Here is a 21,667-nt window from a genome sequence, read left to right on the forward strand (position 1 = left end):
GCAGAAGATATTAAGAAGAGGTGGCAAGAATACACAGAAGAACTGTACAAAAAAGATCTTCACGACCAAGATAATCATAAAGGTATGATCACTCACACTCACCTAAAGCCGGATATCCTGGAATGTGAAGTCAGGTGGGCCTTAGGAAGTATCACTACGAACAAAGCTAGTGGAGGTGATGGAATTCCAGGTGAGCTATTTCAAATCCTAAAAGATGATGCTGTGAAAGTGCTGCACTCAATATGCCAGCATATTTGGAAAACTCAGCAGTGGCCACAGGACTGGAAAAGGTCAGTCTTCATTCCAATCCCAAAGAAAGGTAATACCAAAGAATGCTCAAATTACTGCACAATTGCACTCATCTCACACGCTAGGTAAAGTAATGCTCAAAATTCTCCAAGCCAGGCTTCAGCAATATATGAACCTTGAACTTCCAGAAGTTCCAGCTGGTTTTAGAAAAGGCAGAGGAACCAGAGATCAAATTGCCAACATCCACTGGATCATGGAGAAAGCAAGAGAGTTCCAGAAAAACATCTATTTCTGCTTCATTGACTATGCCAAAGCCTTTGACTGTGTGGATCACAATAAACTGTGGGAAATTCTGAAAGAGATGGGAATTCCAGACCACCTGACCCTGCCTCTTGAGAAACCTATATGCAGGTCAGGATGCAACAGTTAGAACTGGACATGGAACAACAGACTGATTCCAAATAGAAAAAGGAATATGTCAAGGCTGCATACTGTCACCCTGCTTATTTAACTTACATGCAGAGTACATCATGAGAAATGCTGGGCTGGATGAAGCACATGCTGGAATCCAGATTACTGGGAGAAACATCAATAACCTCAGATATGCAGATGACACCACCCTTATGGCAGAAAGTGAAGAAGAACTAAAGCCTCTTGATGAAAGTGAAAAAGGAGAGTGAAAAAGTTGGCTTGAAGCTCAACATTCAGAAAACTAAGATCATGGCATCCGGTCCCATCACTTCATGGGAAATAGATGGGGAAACAATGGAAACAGTGGCTTACTTTATTTTTCTGGGCTCCAAAATCACTGTGGATGATGACTGCAGCCGTGAAATTAAAAGACGCTTACTCCTTGGAAGGAAAGCTATGACCAACCTAGACAGCACATTGAAAAGCAGAGACATTACTTTGTCAACAAAGGTCCGTCTAGTCAAGGCTATGGTTTTTCCAGTGGTCATGTATGGATGTGAGAGTTGGACTATAAAGAAAGCTGAGCGCAGAAGAATTGATGCTTTTGAACTGTGGTGTTGGAGAAGACTCGTGAGAGTCCCTTGGACTGCATGCAAGGAGATCAAACCAGTTCATTCTAAAGGAGATCAGTCCTGGGTGTTCATTGGAGGGACTGATGTTGAAATTGAAACTCCAATACTTTGTCCACCTCATGCGAAGAGTTGACTCATTGGAAAAGACCGTAATGCTGGGAGGGATTGGGGGCAGGAGCAGAAGGCGACGACAGAGGATGAGATGGCTGGATGGCATCACCGACTTGATGAACATGAGTTTGGGTAAACTCCGGGAGCTGGTGATGGACAGGGAGGCCTGGCATGCTGCAGTTCATGGAGTTGCAAAGAGTCAGACATGACTGAGTGACAAAACTGAACTGAACTGTAAAAGATAATCTGTGATAGTGCAAAGAATATAGTAAGCACTTGATATATGTTAATCGTTTCCCTTCCTCTTCCATTTATAAACAGCAAATGGGATGCAATAGCACAATACTTATATTCTTTTCCCAAAATGACTGTAAGTTATTGAAGAGGAGAAAGGGGAGGAGATGTGAGGGGAACAGGGAAGAGCAGAAAAAGAAAAAAATGAACATATAACAGGAGAATTTATCCTGAGGAAAGAAGCATAAATATACGTAAGGATTTATCTATAAGGATATTCATGGCACTATTAATAGTAGTAAATTATAGTAGAAAACTGGAAAATTGAACAGGGACTAATTACACAAAAACACATAACTAAGTTTTATGATAGATTAATAAAAGTATGTATAATCCAGACATGAATATAAATATCTACTATTACAGAAAGGCATTCTTGAGCTATACTAATCTATGGATTAGTCAAAATTAGGACAGACAGAAAAGGCAGGAAATGATAAAGGTAGTATAACTACCCACACATTCTCTTATTACAAATAGTGAGAAAAACAATTTATAGCTGATTTCTCCTGTGTCTGTATTAAAACGAGTATGAATATACACACACACAATAGAAAAAAATTTAAATGAAAATAATCATATCTATAAAGTAGAAAAAGAATAGACAAAAAGAGAATTTTAAAGCAAATTAAAATAGAATGGGGTCAGGTAGTGTCAAACATAAGAATATCAGAGTGTTTCTGAAAGACACCTGTTGCCAAACTTGCGGAGTCAAATTAAGCAAAATTATTTTAGCCAAGATAAAAATATTCCAGACAATTTATCAATTGTCTCTGTCCGTGCTGACGAGTGGTGAGAAAGCACGATGACAGACACAAGCAAGTCACAAAGCTAAATATGACTAAGCCCACACGAGCCCTGAGGACCTTCCTTCAGTGACGACTTAACCACTATGAAGCGAGTTTACCCACACCTGCCAGAGACCAAAGAGTGCCATCAGCACTCTGTGACACTTCTGGAGAGGGCTATTCACAGGGCCTCATATAAACGAGCAAAGTATCTCACTGTGGCTATTTCTCCACCTAAATACCCAAAAGTTCTCTATTATAAATTGCTTAGAGATGATCCTTTGACCTGAACATGTCACTGGTTATCTAGCCCTTATGTTCTCAGTATTATTTCCCCAAATCCAAATATAAAAATTAAGCAAAGAGCCATAACATCTGGCATCATTACGGCACCTTATGGTTCTCTAAGCACTTTGTTTACAAGCAGCACTTTTTCCTAACAGGAATGATTCTCAGTGCTCCTGTGTGTGGCAGCAGTGCTGTGAGAAGGAAGTCTGCAGGCCATCCTTAACTGTTTCTAAACTACTGAACTTTTATAAAACCAATTTCAAACACATCAAAAGGAGGTTTGGTTCATATTATGAATTTGAAGAACAGAAGAATTATAGGAAAAAAGAATTAAAATATTAGCTGACCATGAATTTAAACTAAATCCTAATAATTTTCTTTAGGTAGGAAACTACTAAATTTTCACTTAGAAATTAAATAAGTTAAATAATCTGCTAAAACAGGTACAGGATTAGAAAATTTTCAGTGGGAATCAGAATACAATTTTACTATGGGTGAAAATTCTTATAATTAGATTTGCTGGAAGGAGTAAAAAAAACTGTGAACATGATCACTAAAATACATTTGGAAAATCTATTTAAAATAAAAATTAAATGAAAGCATCTCAATTTATGCTGGGAAAAGGTTTTATTTTTTTACTTTTTTTTCCTTTTCTGAAAACTGCTCAAAATTTATCTTCATGCATTCTGAACAAGTTTGTGAAAGGAAAAAAAAAAAAAAGAATTTACTTCAAGTGTAAAATGGAATATACCAGCAATGCAGCTTATTTACCTTTTCTCTGAGGCTTCCCTGGTGGCTCAGATGGTAAAGCGTCTGCCTACAAGGCAGGAGATTCAGGTTCGACCCCTGGGTCAGGAAGATTCCCCTGGGGAAAGAAATGGTAATCCACTCCAGTATTCTTGCCTGGAGAATTTCGTGGACAGAGGAGCCTGGAGGGCTACAGTCCATGGGGTCGCAAAGAGTTGGACACAAGTGAGCGACTTCACTTTCTTTTCACTTTCTTTCACTGAGATTTCAGATGGAGAAGGAAATGGCAACTCACTCCAGCATTCTTTCTTGCCTGGGAAATCCCAAGGACAGAGGAGCCTGGCGGGCTACAGCACATAGGGTCACAAAGAGTCAGACATGACTGAAGCGACTAAGCAAGAATGAGATTTTAGAAGAGCCTTCACGAAGCTTCCTCAGTAAATAAGGGCCTTTTTAAAAAAAATTACAGTTGAGGTAAACAAGAAACAGGTACGCTGGAATCTCTGTTCCAGCCTCAGTGGTTTGGCAACATACTGAGACCCGCTCAGAGCCTAGGGGCTGAGTGCAGAAGAGGAAGAGCCATCACAACAGTGAACAGGACAAGTGCACGATGATGGGGGTGGTGGGAGGGAGCGTGCAAACAGAGCAGCAAGGGTCCTACCCTCTCTCGGATGAAAGACTCTGCTATGCTTCCAAACCTGTTTTAAGTGATCTTCACTCAAAAGCTCAAGTCCCTTCTTTCTATACTGGATAGTCAATATGTAATAGTTAAAAAGGCCAAAACAAAACAAAAACAAGGAAAAGACAAGTAATTGAAGGGGTCAACATAGCTCCTGTAAGTAGGTATATGGTTCTACTTAAAAAGTCACAGAACTGGCTTCCCATGTGGCTCAGCTGGTAAAGAATCCCTGTGTTGAGAAGATCCCCTTCCATGGATCGTATAGTCCATGGGGTCGTAATGAGTCGGACACAACTGAGTGACTTTCAAAAAGTCGCAGATCTTTACATGAACTGCCCAGAGCCTGAGCTTTAAAACAATTTCAGTTCAGTTCAGTCGCTCAGTCGTGTCCGATTCTTTGCGACCCCATGAACCACAGCACGCCAGGCCTCCCTGTCCATCACCAACTCCTGGAGTTCACTCAAACTCATGTCCACAGAGTCGGTGATGCCATCCAGCCATCTCATTCTCTGTCATCCCCGTCTCCTCCCACCCCCAATCCCTCCCAGCATCAGAGTCTTTTCCAGTGAGTCAACTCATCGCATGAGGTGGCCAAAGTATTGGAGTTTCAGCTTCAGCATCAGACCTTCCAATGAACACCCAGGATTGATCTCCTTTAGAATGGACTGGTTGGATCTCCTTGCAGTCCAAGGGACTCCCAAGAGTCTTCTCCAGCACCACAGTTCAAAAGCATCACTTCTTCGGCGATCAGCTTTCTTCACAGTCCAACTCTCACATCCATACATGACCACGGGAAAAACCATAGCCTTGACTAGATGGACCTTTGTTGGCAAAGTAACGTCTCTGCTTTTTAATATGCTATCTAGGCTGGTCATAACTTTTCTTCCAAGGAGTAAACGTCTTTTAATTTCCTGGCTGCAGTCAGCATCCGCAGTGATTTTGGAGCCCAAAAAAATAAAGCCTGACACTATTTCCACTGTTTCTCCATCTATTTCCCATGAAGTGATGGGACCAGATGCCATGATCTTCGTTTTCTGAATGTTGAGCTTCAAGCCAACCTTTTCACTCTCCTCTTTCACTTTCATCAAGAGGCCTTTGAGTTCTTCTTCACTTTCTGCCATAAGGGTGGTGTCATCTGCATATCTGAGGTTATTGATATTTCTTCCGGCAATCTTGATTCCAGCTTGTGCTTCTTCCAGCCCAGCGTTCCTCATGATATACTCTGCATAGAAGTTAAATAAGCAGGGTGACAATATACAACCTTGACGTACTCCTTTTCCTATTTGGAACCAGTCTGCTGTTCCATGTCCAATTCTAACTGTTGCTTCCTGACCTGCATACAGGTTTAGCCAGTTATATAGCTGAATTTGCAAAAGCCTGCATATAGATCGAGGGCTGCAGCTAAAAAAACAAGGACCAGACAAGGTAAATTTTGGAACAGCTGGAGTATATATATATATATATATATATATCTAGTAAGTCGTGAGAGTAGTGAGATATTATCATATATTATATCTTACTTCTGTTTTTACATAATTCCAAATTCACTAATACCATATGTTGGTAACTGCAAATATAATGTTACATTTTCGAGCCCCATGACTTTGTAACCTATAAGCTCCTGTACACCCTATCTTTATACAATCTCTTCACAAATTAACCCCACAAAAGGTCTTTTATATTTAAGCCTGCTGCTGCTACTGCTGCTGCTAAGTCACTTCAGTCGTGTCCGACTCTGTGCGACCCCATAGATGGCAGCCCACCAGGCTCCCCCATCCCTGGGATTCTCCAGGCAAGAACACTGGAGTGGGTTGCCATTTCCTTCTCCAATGCGTGAAAGTGAAAAGTGAAAGTGAGGTCTCTCAGTCATGTCCGACTGAGTGACCCCATGGACTCAGCCTACCAGGCTCCTCCATCCATAGGATTTTCTAGGCAAGAGTACTGGAGTGGCTTGCCATTGCCTTCTCCGCCACAACTGTCTAGAAGAGCAGTAATAGTAGTTCGAACTTGAGTGGGAGGACGTGATAGGACATGGGATGTGATTTGAAGGTACAGTGTCTCAATTATACACACATAATTATTATTCAGATCCAATTCCTCAGCTCTGAGTTTTGGAAGCATTTTCATTTTTTTTTTCATTTTTAATCCTACTGGATGTAAAACCCAGGGCCTTTGAGACTCCCACCTTTCTGAAAGGATAAAGTAATCTTTGTACTGTGCTAGAGTCAACCAGTTCTGACTTCATCCTAAGATGAAGACCATCTTATTAAACAGTACAAGGAAAATGTTAGTCTTCATTTCTGTATTGTTCAAACAATCTGAAAGTATACAGATGACTGTTTAATGAGTGAATAAATGAGTATGGGATTTATTCCAGCTATTACACTGAGATAACCAAAGTAATAAATTAACATAAGCATAAGTTTCTGCAAGCTGACAACATACATGTAAACCACATATTACTGAGTCATAGTGATATTCAGTCTATGATTACATAAACATATTTGACATTGGAATGTGAGAATTAATATGTAACTAAGCATATTCAACTACACAAGAAAAGTACTCTTTTATATATTACTTGAGTTTAACAAAATTTTCCTGTGTAGAGTCAAGGGAACAATTTATATTCTATAATCAAGTATTAATATTAAACACAAACTGAAATAACAAAATATGAATACCCTACCTGAGTATCTTTGTATTTGTCCCGTAAGTCCAAGAGCCGATGATAAGCTTTAATGGCTTCAGAAAATTCTCCAACATCAGTGCTAGTGAGAATGTAGTTTTCCCAGATCTGCCAATGTTCATAGTTGCACTTGAGGGCTTCTTGTAATGTTCTAAAAGCTTTTACTCTATTGAAGGTCAAATAAAAAAAACCCCATAATGAATAACCATAGCTAAATAGAAGTGAAGTGAAGTCAATCAGTCATGTCCGACTCTTTGCGACCCCATGGACTGTAGCCTACCAGGCTCCTCCGTCCATGGGATTCTCCAGGCAAGAGTACTGGAGTGGGTTGCCGTTTCCTTCTCCAGGAGATCTTGCCAACCCAGGGATCGAACCCGGGTCTCCCGCAATGCAGGCAGACACCTTACCATCTGAGCCACCAGGGAAGCCTGCTGGCTAAATAAGCTATTTATTATAGCTAAATAAGCCATACCTAAATGTATAAAATGCTAATGTGAACTTTCTATCAGTCCTTAAACATTCATGTTAATAAAAAGAATTACACATCCAAACAACCCAAAACCACCCCAAATTTCCCTAATAGTGAAGGGCAAACAAAACAGGTCTGGTGGCCCAGTGGTTTAGAATCCACCTTGCAATGCAAGGGACACGAGTTAGATCCTGGTTGATGAACTAAGACCCCACTTGCCTTGAAGCAAATAAGCCCATGTGCTGCAACTACTGAGCCCACGTACCACTACTAGAGAGCCCTTATGCTGCAATGAAAGGTTCTGCATGATGCAACTGAGACCCAATGCAGCCAAATAAATAAATGAATGAATAAATAAAAGTTAGAAATGAAATAAGAATAGGGATACACAAATAAAAACCAAGAAGAAAATCTGAAACTGCAAAAGACATTAAAAACAATAAACCAAAAAACTTCAACATGCGACAAAAAGTAGTTTCACACAAAGAAAGAATTGATGAACTGGGAGATAACAGTGAGAAATTCAAACAAATTCAAATTAAAAAATAAAAATAATAATAAAGACACAGAGGGAAGAATGAGAGGTAAGATTCAAGTACACATTCCATAGACATTTCAGAGTAAATAAATGCAGAATATGGTAGGACACTATATTTGAAGACAGAATAACTGAGCATTTTCCAAAACTAAACAAAGATCTAAATTATATGATCAAAAGTGTGTTTTGTGTACTGAGTATTCTAAATAATGGTAAACCAACCCCTAGACATATTATGTGAAACTGCAGTACATAAAGGTAATCCTAAAACCTATAAAAGAATGACAGAGAACAGCAGATATTTCATAAGCAGCAAAAGATGACAGAAGACAATAAAACACTACCTATAAAGTGTTAAGTGTTAAGTGAAAATAACTGTTAGTCTGAAATTTTACCATTAACTAAACTTAACACTCAGGAATAAATGCAATATCAAAAATTTTAACATGTACAAAAAACAGGAAACTTTACCACTGGCCCTTACTTAAACAACTATTAAAGGTTCCCCTCTTGGAAAAATAATAAGACTTTCAAAGAGAAGAAAAGGGATATAAGAAATATTCAATGATGACAAAAGAAACTGAGGAAGCATGTCAGTAACTTAATTATTGAGAACAAAAATAATTATGAGTTGTGTTTTTACTAAGTAAATCTAAAAGTCTGTAGACTATATTCTTTGCAACTAAATAAAAAATCAATAATAAATACAGAGCTACAAAAATATATGCCTACAAACTTAAAATGCACTCCTAAAGTAAAGAAACCAATGAGGGGGCAGAAATTCATATTAGAAAGTATAAAATATGTAGAATTTAAAGAAAGTATTATATATCACTATCTTCAAGATACAGTATTTAGAGACAAAAAGCAGTATTTAAAGAAAATTTTATAATTTTTTAAGTGGATTGGTTATAATTATGAAAGATGGAAAACGAGTTAAAACATTCAACTTAATTTGATAGAACACCACCAAATAATTCTAAGAAAGAAGAAATGTTAAGAATGAAACAAATGATCAACAAAATCAAAAGTTGGCTCTTTGAAAAACAAAATAATGTAACAAATGTCTAGCTAAATTCCATTCAGTTCAGTCGCTCAGTCCTATCTGACACTTTGTAACCCCATGGACTGCAACATGTCAGGCCTCCCGGTCCATCACCAACTCCCGGAGTTAACACAGACTCATGTCCATTGAGTCGATGATGCCATCCAACCATCTCATCCTCTGTCGTCCTCTTCTCTTCCCGCCTTCAATCTTTCCCAGCATCAGGGTCTTTTCAAATGAATCAGTTCTTCACATCAGGTGGCCAAAGTACTGGAGTTTCAATTTCAGCTTCAGCATCAATCCTTCCAATGAATATTCAGGACTGATTTCCTTTAGGATGGACTGGTTGGATCTCCTTGTAGTCCAAGGGACTCTCAACAGTCTTCTCCAACACCACAGTTCAAAAGCATCAACTCTTCGGCATTCAGATTTCATTACAGTCCAACTCTCACATCCATACATGACTACTGGAAAAGCCATAGCTTTGACTTGACGGACCTTTGTTGGCAAAGTAATGTCTCTGCTTTTTAATATACTATCAAGGTTGGTCATAACTTTTCTTCCAAGGAGTAAGCGTCTTTTAATTTCATGGCTGCAGTCACCATCTGCAGTGATTTTGGAGCCCAAAATAAAGTCTGCCACTGTTTCCATTGTTTCCCCATCTATTTGCCATGAATTGATGGGACCAGATGTCATGATCTTAGTTTTCTGAATGTTGAGTTTTAAGCCAACTCTTTCACTTTCATCAAGAGGCTCTTTAGTTCTTCTTCACTTTCTGCTATAAGTGAGGTGTCACGTGCGTATCTAAGGTTATTGATATTTCTCCCTGCAATCTTGATTCCAGCTTGTGCTGCACTCAATATGCCAGCAAATTTGGAAAACTCAGCAGTGTCCACAGGACTGGAAAAGATCAGTTTTTATTCCAATCCCAAAGAAAGGCAATGTCAAAGAATACTCAAACTACCGCACAAGCAGCAACACGCTAGCAAAATAATTCTCAAAATTCTCCAAGCCAGGCTTCAACAGTATGTAAATTGTGAACTTCCAGATGTGCAAGCTGGATTTAGAAAAGGCAGAGGAACGAGAGATCAAGTTGCCAATATCCACTGGATCACCAAAAAAGCAAGAGAGTTCCTGAAAAATATCTATTTCTGCTTCACTGACTATGCCAAAGCCTTTGACTGGGTGGATCACAACAATTCTGGAAAATTCTTAAAGAGATGGGAATACCAGACCACCTGACCTGCCTCCTGAGAAATCTGTATGCAGGTCAAGAAGCAACAGTTAGAACCGGACATGGAACAACAGATGGGAAAAGAGTACGTCAAGGCTGTGTATTGTCACCCTGCTTATTTAACTTATATGCAGAGTACAATATGAGAAATTCCATTAGAATTTAGAAAAATGGTATAAATAAAATTAGTAGTATTTTAAGAAATCATGAGAACATCACAAACAAATTATGCAAAATGATTTAAAAAGTACAAAGCCAAATAAACCAATAAAAATGAAAATCAGGTTAGGTTGTTTTACAGATAAAGTTTATCAAGCCATCGCAGAATCCTTGCCTTATCCAAGCTACTTCAGAAAATAGAAAAAGACTTAAGAACTTATTACTGACAAGGAGATCAACAAAATTTCATGTCACCTATTTTAAAAGTTAAACATCTTAACTATCAGAAAGATTCTTAATGCTTTACTGGCTGAACAAACACTAGAGCTCCCTTAAAGATCAAAAATGTTTTACTGGACAACTATAGTAACCTCTTTCAAGGGTAAGCTATCTGTTCCTCTCCAACAGCCTTTTTGAATTTGCTTTGCTAACTTAAGACCACGAGGTCCACGTCTCTTTTCCTGCTGAGCCTCACACTGTTTCATCAAGACTTCCCTTTTGCTGACTTCAAGGCAAATTTTAGAGGTGATGATGGAGGTTCTTCTGGCTGACCCAGGCCACTAGTCTGACAGTCACCCCCTTAAGAACTTAAAAAAGAAGTCTGCCCATACCATTAGTAACTTTCTCAGCTAGTCACAGAACACACAAATCATTTAATCAACGGTACTGATTGAAATATCTTCTTTACAATTAGTCTTTTAGTCTTTTCATAACAACCAATTCACAGCAGTTTAGTTTTGCATTCTCTACATTAAACAATTTACCTAAAGTTGTCATGGAATGTACTGATTCAGTCACCCCCGACCCACCCTCCTTTATAGTTCAGAATGGAAGTACGTCTTCATATTCAGCCACACATTGTTTCTATATAATCTGCCCCCGTTTCTCCACTCCCTCTGCACACCTCACATGTGATGGAAACTCTGGACTGAGGTTCCTGAGGACTCCCATCCACAGACAGCTAGGGACGAAGTTATCCTATTGGAAAAGATGTCAACCAGCGGCGTCCCACACCAGGAGGAGGATTATCTTTTTTCCTAAGTGTCCTCTTATCCTCTAATCATAGTTGCTTGGCCCACACAATTTTTGCAATAAAATTCTGTTTTTCTGGAAAATATGACTTCTTTCTAGGGAGCTTCAATTCTGGATTCATTTATCAAACCATGACGGTATGATATCGCACTATGACAATTATATAGGAAGATGGAAAACTTTCCCACGGGACGGGTAGGGACATGATGCCTAGGGGAATCAGATGAAACAGGGAGAATAGCACTTTAGTGAAGAACCCAGTAACAGTAGAGGGAGAGATGAGGGAGTTTAAAGGGTCACTTTAAGCAGGGATAGGATTCTTTTGAGAAGAGTAATAATGATTTGCCCCTGCAGTAACAATCTCATGAGTGAAAAATGAGCTATGTCTGGAGCAGTGGCGGCAAAAAAAGCAAAGTAAAATGGCAAGAATAAAGGAGTGATGTACCCCTGACCTTACAACCCCGTTTTTACACAAAAACCTATTCAGGGAGCTGCAGAAAGACAAAACAGTGTCAAAGAGAAGCTGAGGAGCAATGTGCAAGAACCACCAAGAGAGAAAGCAATTAGGATTCTCAGGACTAATGGGCTGAAGGACAGCGCAGCACAGCAAGAGCCTCGCCACATACACAACGATCAAGATTACCAGAAAAACCCACTGAGATCATTCCACAGTTACGACACGGATTTTCCTTCCCCTTGCTTTACACCAAAAGAGTCTCTAGTGAGTTTTAACACAATCAGTTGCAATCAAGAACATAATATTATTTTCCAAACAGCGTGGTGGAACAAACAGTACTTTATTTATGTAGTTATCATCTGAGAGCAGCAGAAGCATTTCATGATCTCGACGTAATGTGGATTTATGATTATCTCCAGAAATACTCATGAATCCACAATGAAAACTAAGTTTGAAAATAAGAGCAAACAAAAATGGAAATATAGCTATCCTTTCATTTATTTAAAACTAGGAGAACAGCCATCCTTGCCTCTTCCCTTTCCTTGGCTTTCTGTAGCCAGTCAGTAAGTCCAGTTGCTTGTCCCCTTTATAAACTGGCATCTGCCCCTTCTTTTTCCAGCTTAGCTATCTCCTGCCTGGACTATTACAACAGCTGTCTCTTAACTGGTTTCCTAGCCCCCAGTTTCCTCTCTAGTCTGTCTTACACACTGTCATCAGATAAATTTCCCTCTTCATGAAATTACCCCCACCAAAATCTCTGGCTTCCTATTACCAACAGGATAGTCTCAACTACTTAGTCGGGTAATCAGAACATGCTGCCATTTGACCCCAACTGACCTTCCCAATCTCACCATGGCTCTCACTAGTCTCGAGCTGGACGACTTTACTTCCTGTCCCCTAAAGTGTGGCATTCATGCCTGTCACTCGGCTTTTGGTCACCCAAATTCAGAAGCCTAACTAAGTACAGCTATTAATGACCATTTATTTCCAAAGCCTTTCCCCTCTACCAATTCTTCAAATTATAGCTTGAGTCCAGCAATCTTTCAGAAGTGTTTCTGAACCAGCATCAAACATGTTCTCTTCTCCAAGATCCTCAGAGGACTATACAAGTGGCAGAGAATGTAAGTGTTCTACAAATACTACCTGATATCCGAGCTCTCTGTGTACTTCTCATTGAGATTTACCACATATGACCTAGATTATTCATCAAGTTTTTAAATAATATGGCATAATATTTTCTAAACCCACACTCCCTGAAGTCATTGGTTCATACTTCTGTTTCTCAATAATGTTCAGTACACAGCAAGCAATCATGCTCTGCACAAGATGGAGGGGTAGAATAGGGTGGGAGATGTGAGAAAGGTTCAAGAGCGAGCGGACATATGCATGCCTGTGGCTGATTCATGTTGATGTATGGCAGAAACCAGCACAATATTGTAAAGCATTTATCCTCCAGTAAAAAATTAAAACAAACAAACAAAAAACAATCTATCTGTTGAGCTAACTAAAGGCATGCTCGCTTTTATCATGTAATGAAATTTAGGACACAAAATTTCAGTTTCAAATAAAGAGTTCAAAAATATATTTATTACATACTAAGTGATTTAACGGTCATCTGAGTTAAAGTCAAGTGGGCCTTAGAAAGCATCACTACGAACAAAGCTAGTGGAGGTGATGGAATTCCAGTTGAGCTATTTCAAATCCTGAAAGATGATGCCGTGAAAGTGCTGCACTCAATATGCATTTGGAAAACAGCAGTGGCCACAGGACTGGAAAAGGTCAGTCTTCATTCCAATCCCAAAGAAGGGCAATGTCAAAAAATGCTCAAACTACTGCACAATTGTACTCATCTCACACGCTAGTAAAGTCATGCTCAAAATTCTCCAAGCCAGGCTTCAGCAATACGTGAACCATGAACTTCCAGCTGTTCAAGCTGGTTTTAGAAAAGGCAGAGGAACCAGAGATCAAATTGCCAACATCCACTGGATCATGGAGAAAGCAAGAGAGTTCCAGAAAAACATCTATTTCTGCTTCATTGACTATGCCAAAGCCTTTGACTGTGTGGATCACAATAAACTGTGGAAAATTCTGAAAGAGATGGGAATACCAGACCACCTGACCTGCCTCTTGAGAAACCTGTATGTAGGTCAGGAAGCAACAGTTAGAACTGGACATGGAACAACAGACTGGTTCCAAATAGGAAAAGGAGTACGTCAAGGTTGTATATTGTCACCCTGCTTATTTAACTTATATGCAGAGTACATCATGAGGAACGCTGGGCTGGAAGAAGCACAAGCTGGAATCAAGATTGCTGGGAGAAATATCAATAACCTCAGATATGCAGATGACACCACCCTTATGGCAGAAAGTGAAGAGGAACTCAAAAGCCTCTTGAGGAAAGTGAAAAAGGAGAGTGAAAAGGTTGGCTTGAAGCTCAACATTCAGAAAATTAAGATCATGGCATCTGGTCCCATCACTTCATGGGAAATAGATGGGGAAACAGTGTCAGACTTTATTTTTTGGGCTCCAAAATCACTGCGGATGCTGACTGCAGCCATGAAATTAAAAGACGTTTACTCCTTGGAAGGAAAGTTATGACCAACCTAGATAGCATATTAAAAAGCAGAGACATTACTTTGCCAACCAAGGTCTGTCTAGTCAAGGCTATGGTTTTTCCAGTGGTCATGTATGGATATGAGAGCTGGACTGTGAAGAAAGTTGATCGCCGAAGAATTGATGCTTCTGAACTGTGGTGTTGGAGAAGACTCTTGAGGGTCCCTTGTACTGCAAGGAGATCCAACCAGTCCATTCTCGAGGAGATCAGTCCTGGGTGTTCATTGGAAGGACTGATGCTAAAGCTGAAGCTCCAATACTTTGGCTACCTCACGTGAAGAGTTGACTCACTGGAAAAGAGTCTGTTGCTGGGAGGGATTGGGGACGGGAGGAGAAGGGGACGACACAGAATGAGATGGCTGGATGGCATCACTGACTCGATGGACATGAGTTTGAGTGAACTCCAGGGGTTGGTGATGGACAGGGAGGCCTGGCGTGCTGCGATACATGGGGTCGCAAAGAGTCGGACACGACTGAGCGACTGAACTGAACTGAACTGAAGTGATTTAAAGAAATAAACTACACTTAGAATGCAAATGGCTAAATTAAGTCATTATACTCAAAGATACGGGTAGGAAAGGGGAAAAAGATAACGAGTAAAGGCACAATGTTTCACTGTTCAACTGAAGAAAATCTCATTCATTTATTTTGGAAGCGAAGTTCTCCATTTTTTTGGGGTGTACTTACTTTTGTTTTAATCGGATATAAGAAGTTGATAAATTGTTCCAAGCTTCAGCATTCTGAAATGATAGAGAATTCAGTTACAGATTATTCTCTCCTTTAGGTATAACTGCTGCCAACAAAAATATAACATATTTTCTTAGCTCAAGATGTGCTTTTACAATCATAATTTTCAATAACATATGTTTAAAACTGTCTAAGAAAATTCAATTAAATTGAACATTTATAATTAAACTTAATATTTATGATTCTTAAAAAGTCACAAAAACAATCAACAGAATGATATAACTGTTATAGCCCTAATTTGGAATTTAGAAAAGATTCTATTTCCAAATTTAGATTTACAAAATAATTGGGTAATTTATAACAGTATTTACACAATATATAAATTACAAATCTAAAGCAGTGCAGAATATTGTTTTTCCTATCATAAAAGGGTTTGCTATTTTACCATCATCCTTTATCAGACAGGAGAATAAAGGAGTATGTGTTCTCCAATGTTAAGGCTATGTATTTCATCAAACGCATTTCTCTACCTACTTTTCTATGTAATGACAATAAATTAAAGTCTGTATAAATGTTGATTCCAACAAGAATGATATAAATTATGCTTGCTCTTTTTGTTCCACATTTTATAAAACACAGAGTATGTAGTTCAGTTCAGTTCAGTTCAGTTGCTCAGTCGTGTCCGACTCTCTGCGACCCCATGAATCACAGCACGCCAGGCCTCCCCGTCCATCACCAACTCCCGGAGTACACTCAAACCCATGTCCACAGAGTCGGTGATGCCATCCAGCCATCTCATTCTCCGTCGTCCCCTTCTCCTCCCACCCCCAACCTTTCCCAGCATCAGAGTCTTTTCCAGTGAGTCAACCTGTCGCATGAGGTGAAGTTCCAAAGACACAATTTAAAAATTAATGGCAATGGACCTCTGCTTATGGACAGAATACAGTTAGGACCAGACTAGTCTTATTACCATAAAAAGATATCTAACTGGACAAAATTTTAGGAGACAACTGTTTTTGAGAAGTTGGACAGTGGGCAGCACGGGACTGTGACCCCTGAGAGAAGAGCTGTTGAGGTGTCTCAAAAATCCACCTGCACTTCTAGCTAGAGGTGCTACAGTACTTTGAGGGCTACAGCACGGAAAGATAGAAACCAAACAAAACACAACAAGTCTTACTGACAGGAAAAAAAAGTTCAGAGTTCAGAGCTGCAAAAGTGGTTGAATTTGTAAGACAAACTATGACGGAAGAGAGAGCTGTTCAGAGAATAAGCTCCAGAAATCTCAGTGAGCAACTCCTGGCATCCTTAGCTGAATACTGAGCTACACTGGGCAGGGAAACACTTCCAAAGGCCAGGTAGGGAACAACTCCCAGAGAGCTGTGAGCAGAATGGAGATTCTAGGGGTCACCCAAGTGCTGGGAGCTAGTCAAGTTCCAACCAGGCTCAGTGGGGAATTCTTACTGACCAGCCATGGGATTAAACTCAGCCCCCAAAATGTTATAGCTCAAGAGAAGGGTGACTACAACTCTAGAATAAGGACAACAGACCTACTCTGAGCTGAAAATTAAGCTGATCCATAATGAAATTAACCAAATGCCAAAAAACCTTCTACCTTCTTCAAGGGAAGATAACAAAACTTAGAAACTCAACAACATAGCATCCACAAGTGTAGGATATGATAATAAAAAAACAACTGGTAGACAGGCAAATAAGCAGGAAAATTCATCCATAACCAAATTAAAAATCAGTTAATAGAAACAGACACAGAAATTAAGGAAATATTGGCATACACATATAAAAACTTCAAAGCAGTTGTTAAAAATATAATCAAATATTTGAAGAAAACATGAACATAATAAGGGAACAATTAGGGAATCTCAGTAGAAACACAAAAATTGTAAAAAGAACCAAATAAAAATTCTTGAGCTAAAAAAAGGAAAGCACATTATCTGAAACAATATTATTTTTTGAGATGTAATTGATACACAGCATTGTACAATGCTGATATATAGCACTATAATTGATATACAGCATATACAGTTTTAGAAGTACTACATAATGATTTGGTACATGTATATATTTGTAAAGTGATTACCACAATAAGTTTAGTGAACATCTACCACCACACACAGTACGGTAAGCTTAATGACTAGGTTTAATACTAGATTTGACATAAACGTAAGAACTAAACCAATAAAACTCTTAGATAAAAAGATAAGTTAATCTTCATGACCTTAGATCTGGCAATGGATTCTTAAAAGCACAAGCAACAACAAAAAAATTCTTAAATGACACCAAAAGCACAAGCAACAGGTTCAGTTCAGTTCAGTCGCTCAGTCGTGTCCGACTATCCGCGACCCCATGAATCACAGCACGCAAGGCCTCCCTGTCCATCACCAAATCCTCAAAATTAAAAACATTTGTACTTCAAAGACACTATAAGAAAGTGAAAAACAACTTACAAAATGGGAAAAAAATTTGGAAATCATATACCTGATATGGGGCTTACATCTAGGATACAGAAAGACTTCTTACAACTCAACAATAAAAAGACCAATAACCTAAATGGGCAAGGATGTGAGTAAACATTTCTCTAATGATACACGAATGGCCAATAAGTACAAGAAAAGATGTTCAAGATAATCAGCTGTCAAAGAAATGCAAACTGAAACCACAACAAGATACTGCCTACTAGGATAGCTATAATCAAAAAGATAATAACAAGTGCTGACAAAGATGCTGAGAAATGAGAATCCTTATGCCGTGCTGGTAGGAATGTAAAATGGTGCTTTAGAAAACAGTCTGGCAGTTTCTTAAAATTCTGAACACAGAACTAACATGATTCAGTAACTCTACTACTAGACACCCACCTAAGAGAAATGGAAATATAGTCTACACAAAAACTTGTAAGTGACTGTTCACAGCAGCATAATTCAAGTAACTGAAAAGTGGAAACAATCTAAATGCCCATCAACTGATGAATGAATAACATGTGATATGGTCACACAGTGGAATATTATTTGACCATAAAAAGAAATGAAGTGCTGATATACGAGACAACATGGACGAACTGTAAAAACATTAATCTAAGTGAAGAAAGCCATCAAAAAGACTACTCATTGTACGATTCCATTTATAGGAAACATTCACAACAGGCAAATGTAAGGAGACCGAACATCCATTAGTGGTTGCCTAGGGGTGGGGGCGGGAGGTATGGGTGGAAAGTCTCTGGGTGAAATGGGGAATGATTGCTAACTGGTACAAGGGTTCCTTTTTACAATAATAAAAATGTTCTAAAATGGTGGTGATGGTTGCACAATTCTGAATACACTAAAAAAGAAAAAAAAATCACTGAATTGTACACTTTAAATGGATGAACTATATGGTATGTGAGTTATTTACTATCTCAGTAAAGCTGTTAAATATTTAAAGACCATAAACTACCAAAAAAAGAACTTTCTAATAATGCAATTAACAGGCAGCCCATATTGGGGAGTGACAAAATATATGTGACACTTTGCTGTATATTTCAGCGAAGTATATTTTTTAACTAAAAAAATATTTTATTAAAATTATTTTCTAAACAAAACTATGAATACCATAGATATTATAAGAAAAAACTTATTTCTAGATTTATAAATCATATACCTTAGGGCATGACCTTCTACCAATGGTATACTTTCCTCCAACACAAAAGGAATGATGTTCTTTTTCTTGGACATAAAAATAATCAAAAGTTTGAATCTTTCTGCCTTATTTTCTCTCTCCCTTTTTACTGTGATAAGCTAGTGAGAAACTGCTGTAAAGGACAGGGAGTTTAGCTCAGTGCTCTGTGAAGACCTAGAGGGATAGAATGGGTGGGTGGGGGTGGGAGAGAAAACAGAGGAAGGGGATATATGTATACATACAGCTGATTCATGATGTCACAGACAAAACCAACACAACATTGTAAAGCAATTATATTCCAATAAAAAAATTTTTTAAGCTAATAGGAAAAGCAAAAAAAAAAAAAAAAAACACAAAACAAAACCCCACTTAACATGAGATCACCCTCTTCACAAATTTTTAGGTGCACAGCCCAGTACAGTTAACCATGGGCACAATGCTGTACAACAAATCTCTAGAACTTAATCATCTTGCATAACTGAAACTACATACTTGCAGGAATTGCTGTTCTGAACTACAGTACAGTTCAAATAATTTAGAGAGTACCAAAAAGCCGTGATAAGGAAAGAAGGCCAAACAAACTTACGTCGGGTTCCAGAGTCACACACCGCTGAAATGCCCTCGCTGAACCTCCGTAGTCTTCCAAGGCCAGATAGGCACAGCCCAGAGAAAACCACACTCCGAGCTGCAAGACCAAAAGACAAAGTCATTCAAGCACATAGAGACATTTATAAGATTAATCTGAAAACCCCTCAGGATGCTATCAACAAACACACTACACTAGTAGTGTACAGAGCTATATCACAAACACTGCCTTACATTCTATCTTAAACTAGAAAACTTAGCTATGGAGATGATATTTTTCCATATAACTTTCAAAATTAATTCAAAAATGAAAGCATGTGCAACACTGCGCATCTTTCATTGAGAAAGACCCGTTTGTTTTAACTGACTCCATGAACACAATGGAGAGCCCTGTTGATAAGCCCTGATATGATAACTTTACGTTTTTACTGAGCATCAATGTAACTATGTAAAAAGTACACAAAGCATCAGCAGATTCATAACTGATGAACGTATTACAAACTTGAGAGGAAAAAGTTTTGCTTCCATCTTCAAGTTGGACCCCAAGTATACTTTTGCTGTTTAACCAAGGGCCAAACTACCCTGGCATGTACCTGCCTAGGCATGCCTGAAAAAATTTAGAAAAAGCAGGCTCAGAATCTGGATTACCAAAGAGTCATTCAAAGTGGAAACCCTGACTTAAGTCAGTAAGATTTGTAAATTTAGAGATGTAGAAAACAGGTAACTATGAGGGATGGGATGAGGAGGGAGGTAAGAAGGGGGTTCAGGCTCGGGGACACATGTACACCTATGGCTGACTCATGTCAGTGTATGGCAAAAACCACTACAATATTGTAAAGTAATTAACCTCCGATTAAAAAAATATATTAATTAAAAAAAAAGAAAATAGGTAAGTAGGAAGTGGCGATTGAGAATTACAAAAGAGTTCTTTACATCACAGGGTTTCCTTAAAATTCAATAGCCTCTGTCAAAAGGAAGATAAAACTGATAAAAATTCAATGAAATTAGTCAGAAACGCAGCTATTACAACTCTGCTTTCCTCTCAGATACAGTCAATAAGGCCAACGGTAGAATGAATTCTGCTTTCTTACTTTCCCTTACTTCTAGTGTGAGGGCAGTGAGCCAGCAGACAGGCTTGGTTGAACACTGCAGGGTGGGAAAGGAAATGAGCCGCTCTGTTATCCGTCCATGGCCTTCCACAGAGGCGGACAGGAGGCTGCCCCTACCTCCTCCCATTCATACAAAACTTGTTCCCTGTGGCTAGTTGAGGCCTAAAAGTTCTTTAAGCAGATAAAGATTTTCAGCTGATAATTAGAGATAAGGCTTAAAAAGCAAACATCCCTGGGCAATTTAACACTTTGTCTTGAATTCACAAGAGGCTATAAATAACTGCTATCAGCAGCCTTTAAGAGCACAAATTTTGTTAGAAGCATAGGTAATGGCTGAAAACAGGGTGTGTGTGTGTGTCTGGGGGTCGGTGGGGGATGCAGAGGTTGAAATTAAGTTAGAAGTTCCCTTTTCTGAATCAAGGGACTCCAGCAACTTAAAAAGTAGCTCATTACACTTTGCTTTTGTCTGGTTATTTAAAGAATCAAATGAAAAGAGTTCCAATGCACTAAACCACAGTCACTGAAAGTGACTCACTCTGAGAGGGCCTAAAGTCTGATGCTAACGTATAAAACAAGCTTACTTCTAATCTAGTCAAAAGTTTCAAAATCTGTGGATTATAATTCATCTTTATAAGGTGCAGTTTTTTTCCATTTAACATCTCTGAATGCTAATAACCAATAGCTGATCAGACTTTGATTGTGCATGTGTGTGTTCTCAGTCGCTCAGTTGTGTCCAACTCTTTGTGGCCCCATGGACTGTAGCCTGCCAGGCTCCTCTGTTCATGGAATTTTCCAGGCAAGAATACTGGAGTGGGTTGCCATTTCCTCCTGCAGGGAATCTTCCCTACCCAGGGATCAAACCCCACTCTCTTGCATCTCCTGTATTGGCAGGTAGATTTTTTACCACTGCGCCACCTAGGAAGCCAGCATTTAATTTTCTATACAAGGTGGCACTTAAAACACATGTGCCTCTTACAAGTGACAGCATGTTATACCCTCAAAGAATCATGGCAGCAAGTTTACTTGGAATGAGGAATACCTCATCCTGCGATCAAATCAAGAAAAATGAGAAGTGCCCCAAAAGTTCTCAAAATGCATATGCCCTGCTTGCTTCCTGCATCAGCAAAGAACAAACTGACAACAGAACTATTTCATATGTGTCATAAAAAACATTGAGTATAAATT

General features: G+C 38.9%; 1 protein-coding gene across 2 annotated transcripts in view; it reads right to left on the reverse strand.

Moving 5' to 3' along the window:
• The window catches only part of TTC27 (tetratricopeptide repeat domain 27), a 176,963-nt gene that overhangs the window by 22,832 nt on the left and 132,464 nt on the right, over positions 1-21,667 (reverse strand). Inside the window, exons 14-17 of one of the 2 annotated variants that reach the window (XM_088841553.1) lie at positions 19,375-19,473; positions 15,123-15,175; positions 6,889-7,054; positions 3,545-3,638 (exon numbers count right to left, since the gene is read on the reverse strand). In XM_088841553.1, coding sequence (XP_088697679.1) covers positions 3,591-3,638; positions 6,889-7,054; positions 15,123-15,175; positions 19,375-19,473 — 366 coding nt within the window. In that variant the 3' untranslated portion in view covers positions 3,545-3,590. The remainder of the gene's footprint in view (positions 1-3,544; positions 3,639-6,888; positions 7,055-15,122; positions 15,176-19,374; positions 19,474-21,667) is intronic. The other variant, XM_055399033.2, reaches the window with a different exon arrangement.

The sequence above is a fragment of the Moschus berezovskii genome, chromosome 11 (assembly GCF_049115385.1).
Source record: "Moschus berezovskii isolate FMDL1 chromosome 11, NW_MosBer_1.0, whole genome shotgun sequence".
Taxonomy (NCBI): Eukaryota; Metazoa; Chordata; class Mammalia; order Artiodactyla; family Moschidae; genus Moschus; species Moschus berezovskii.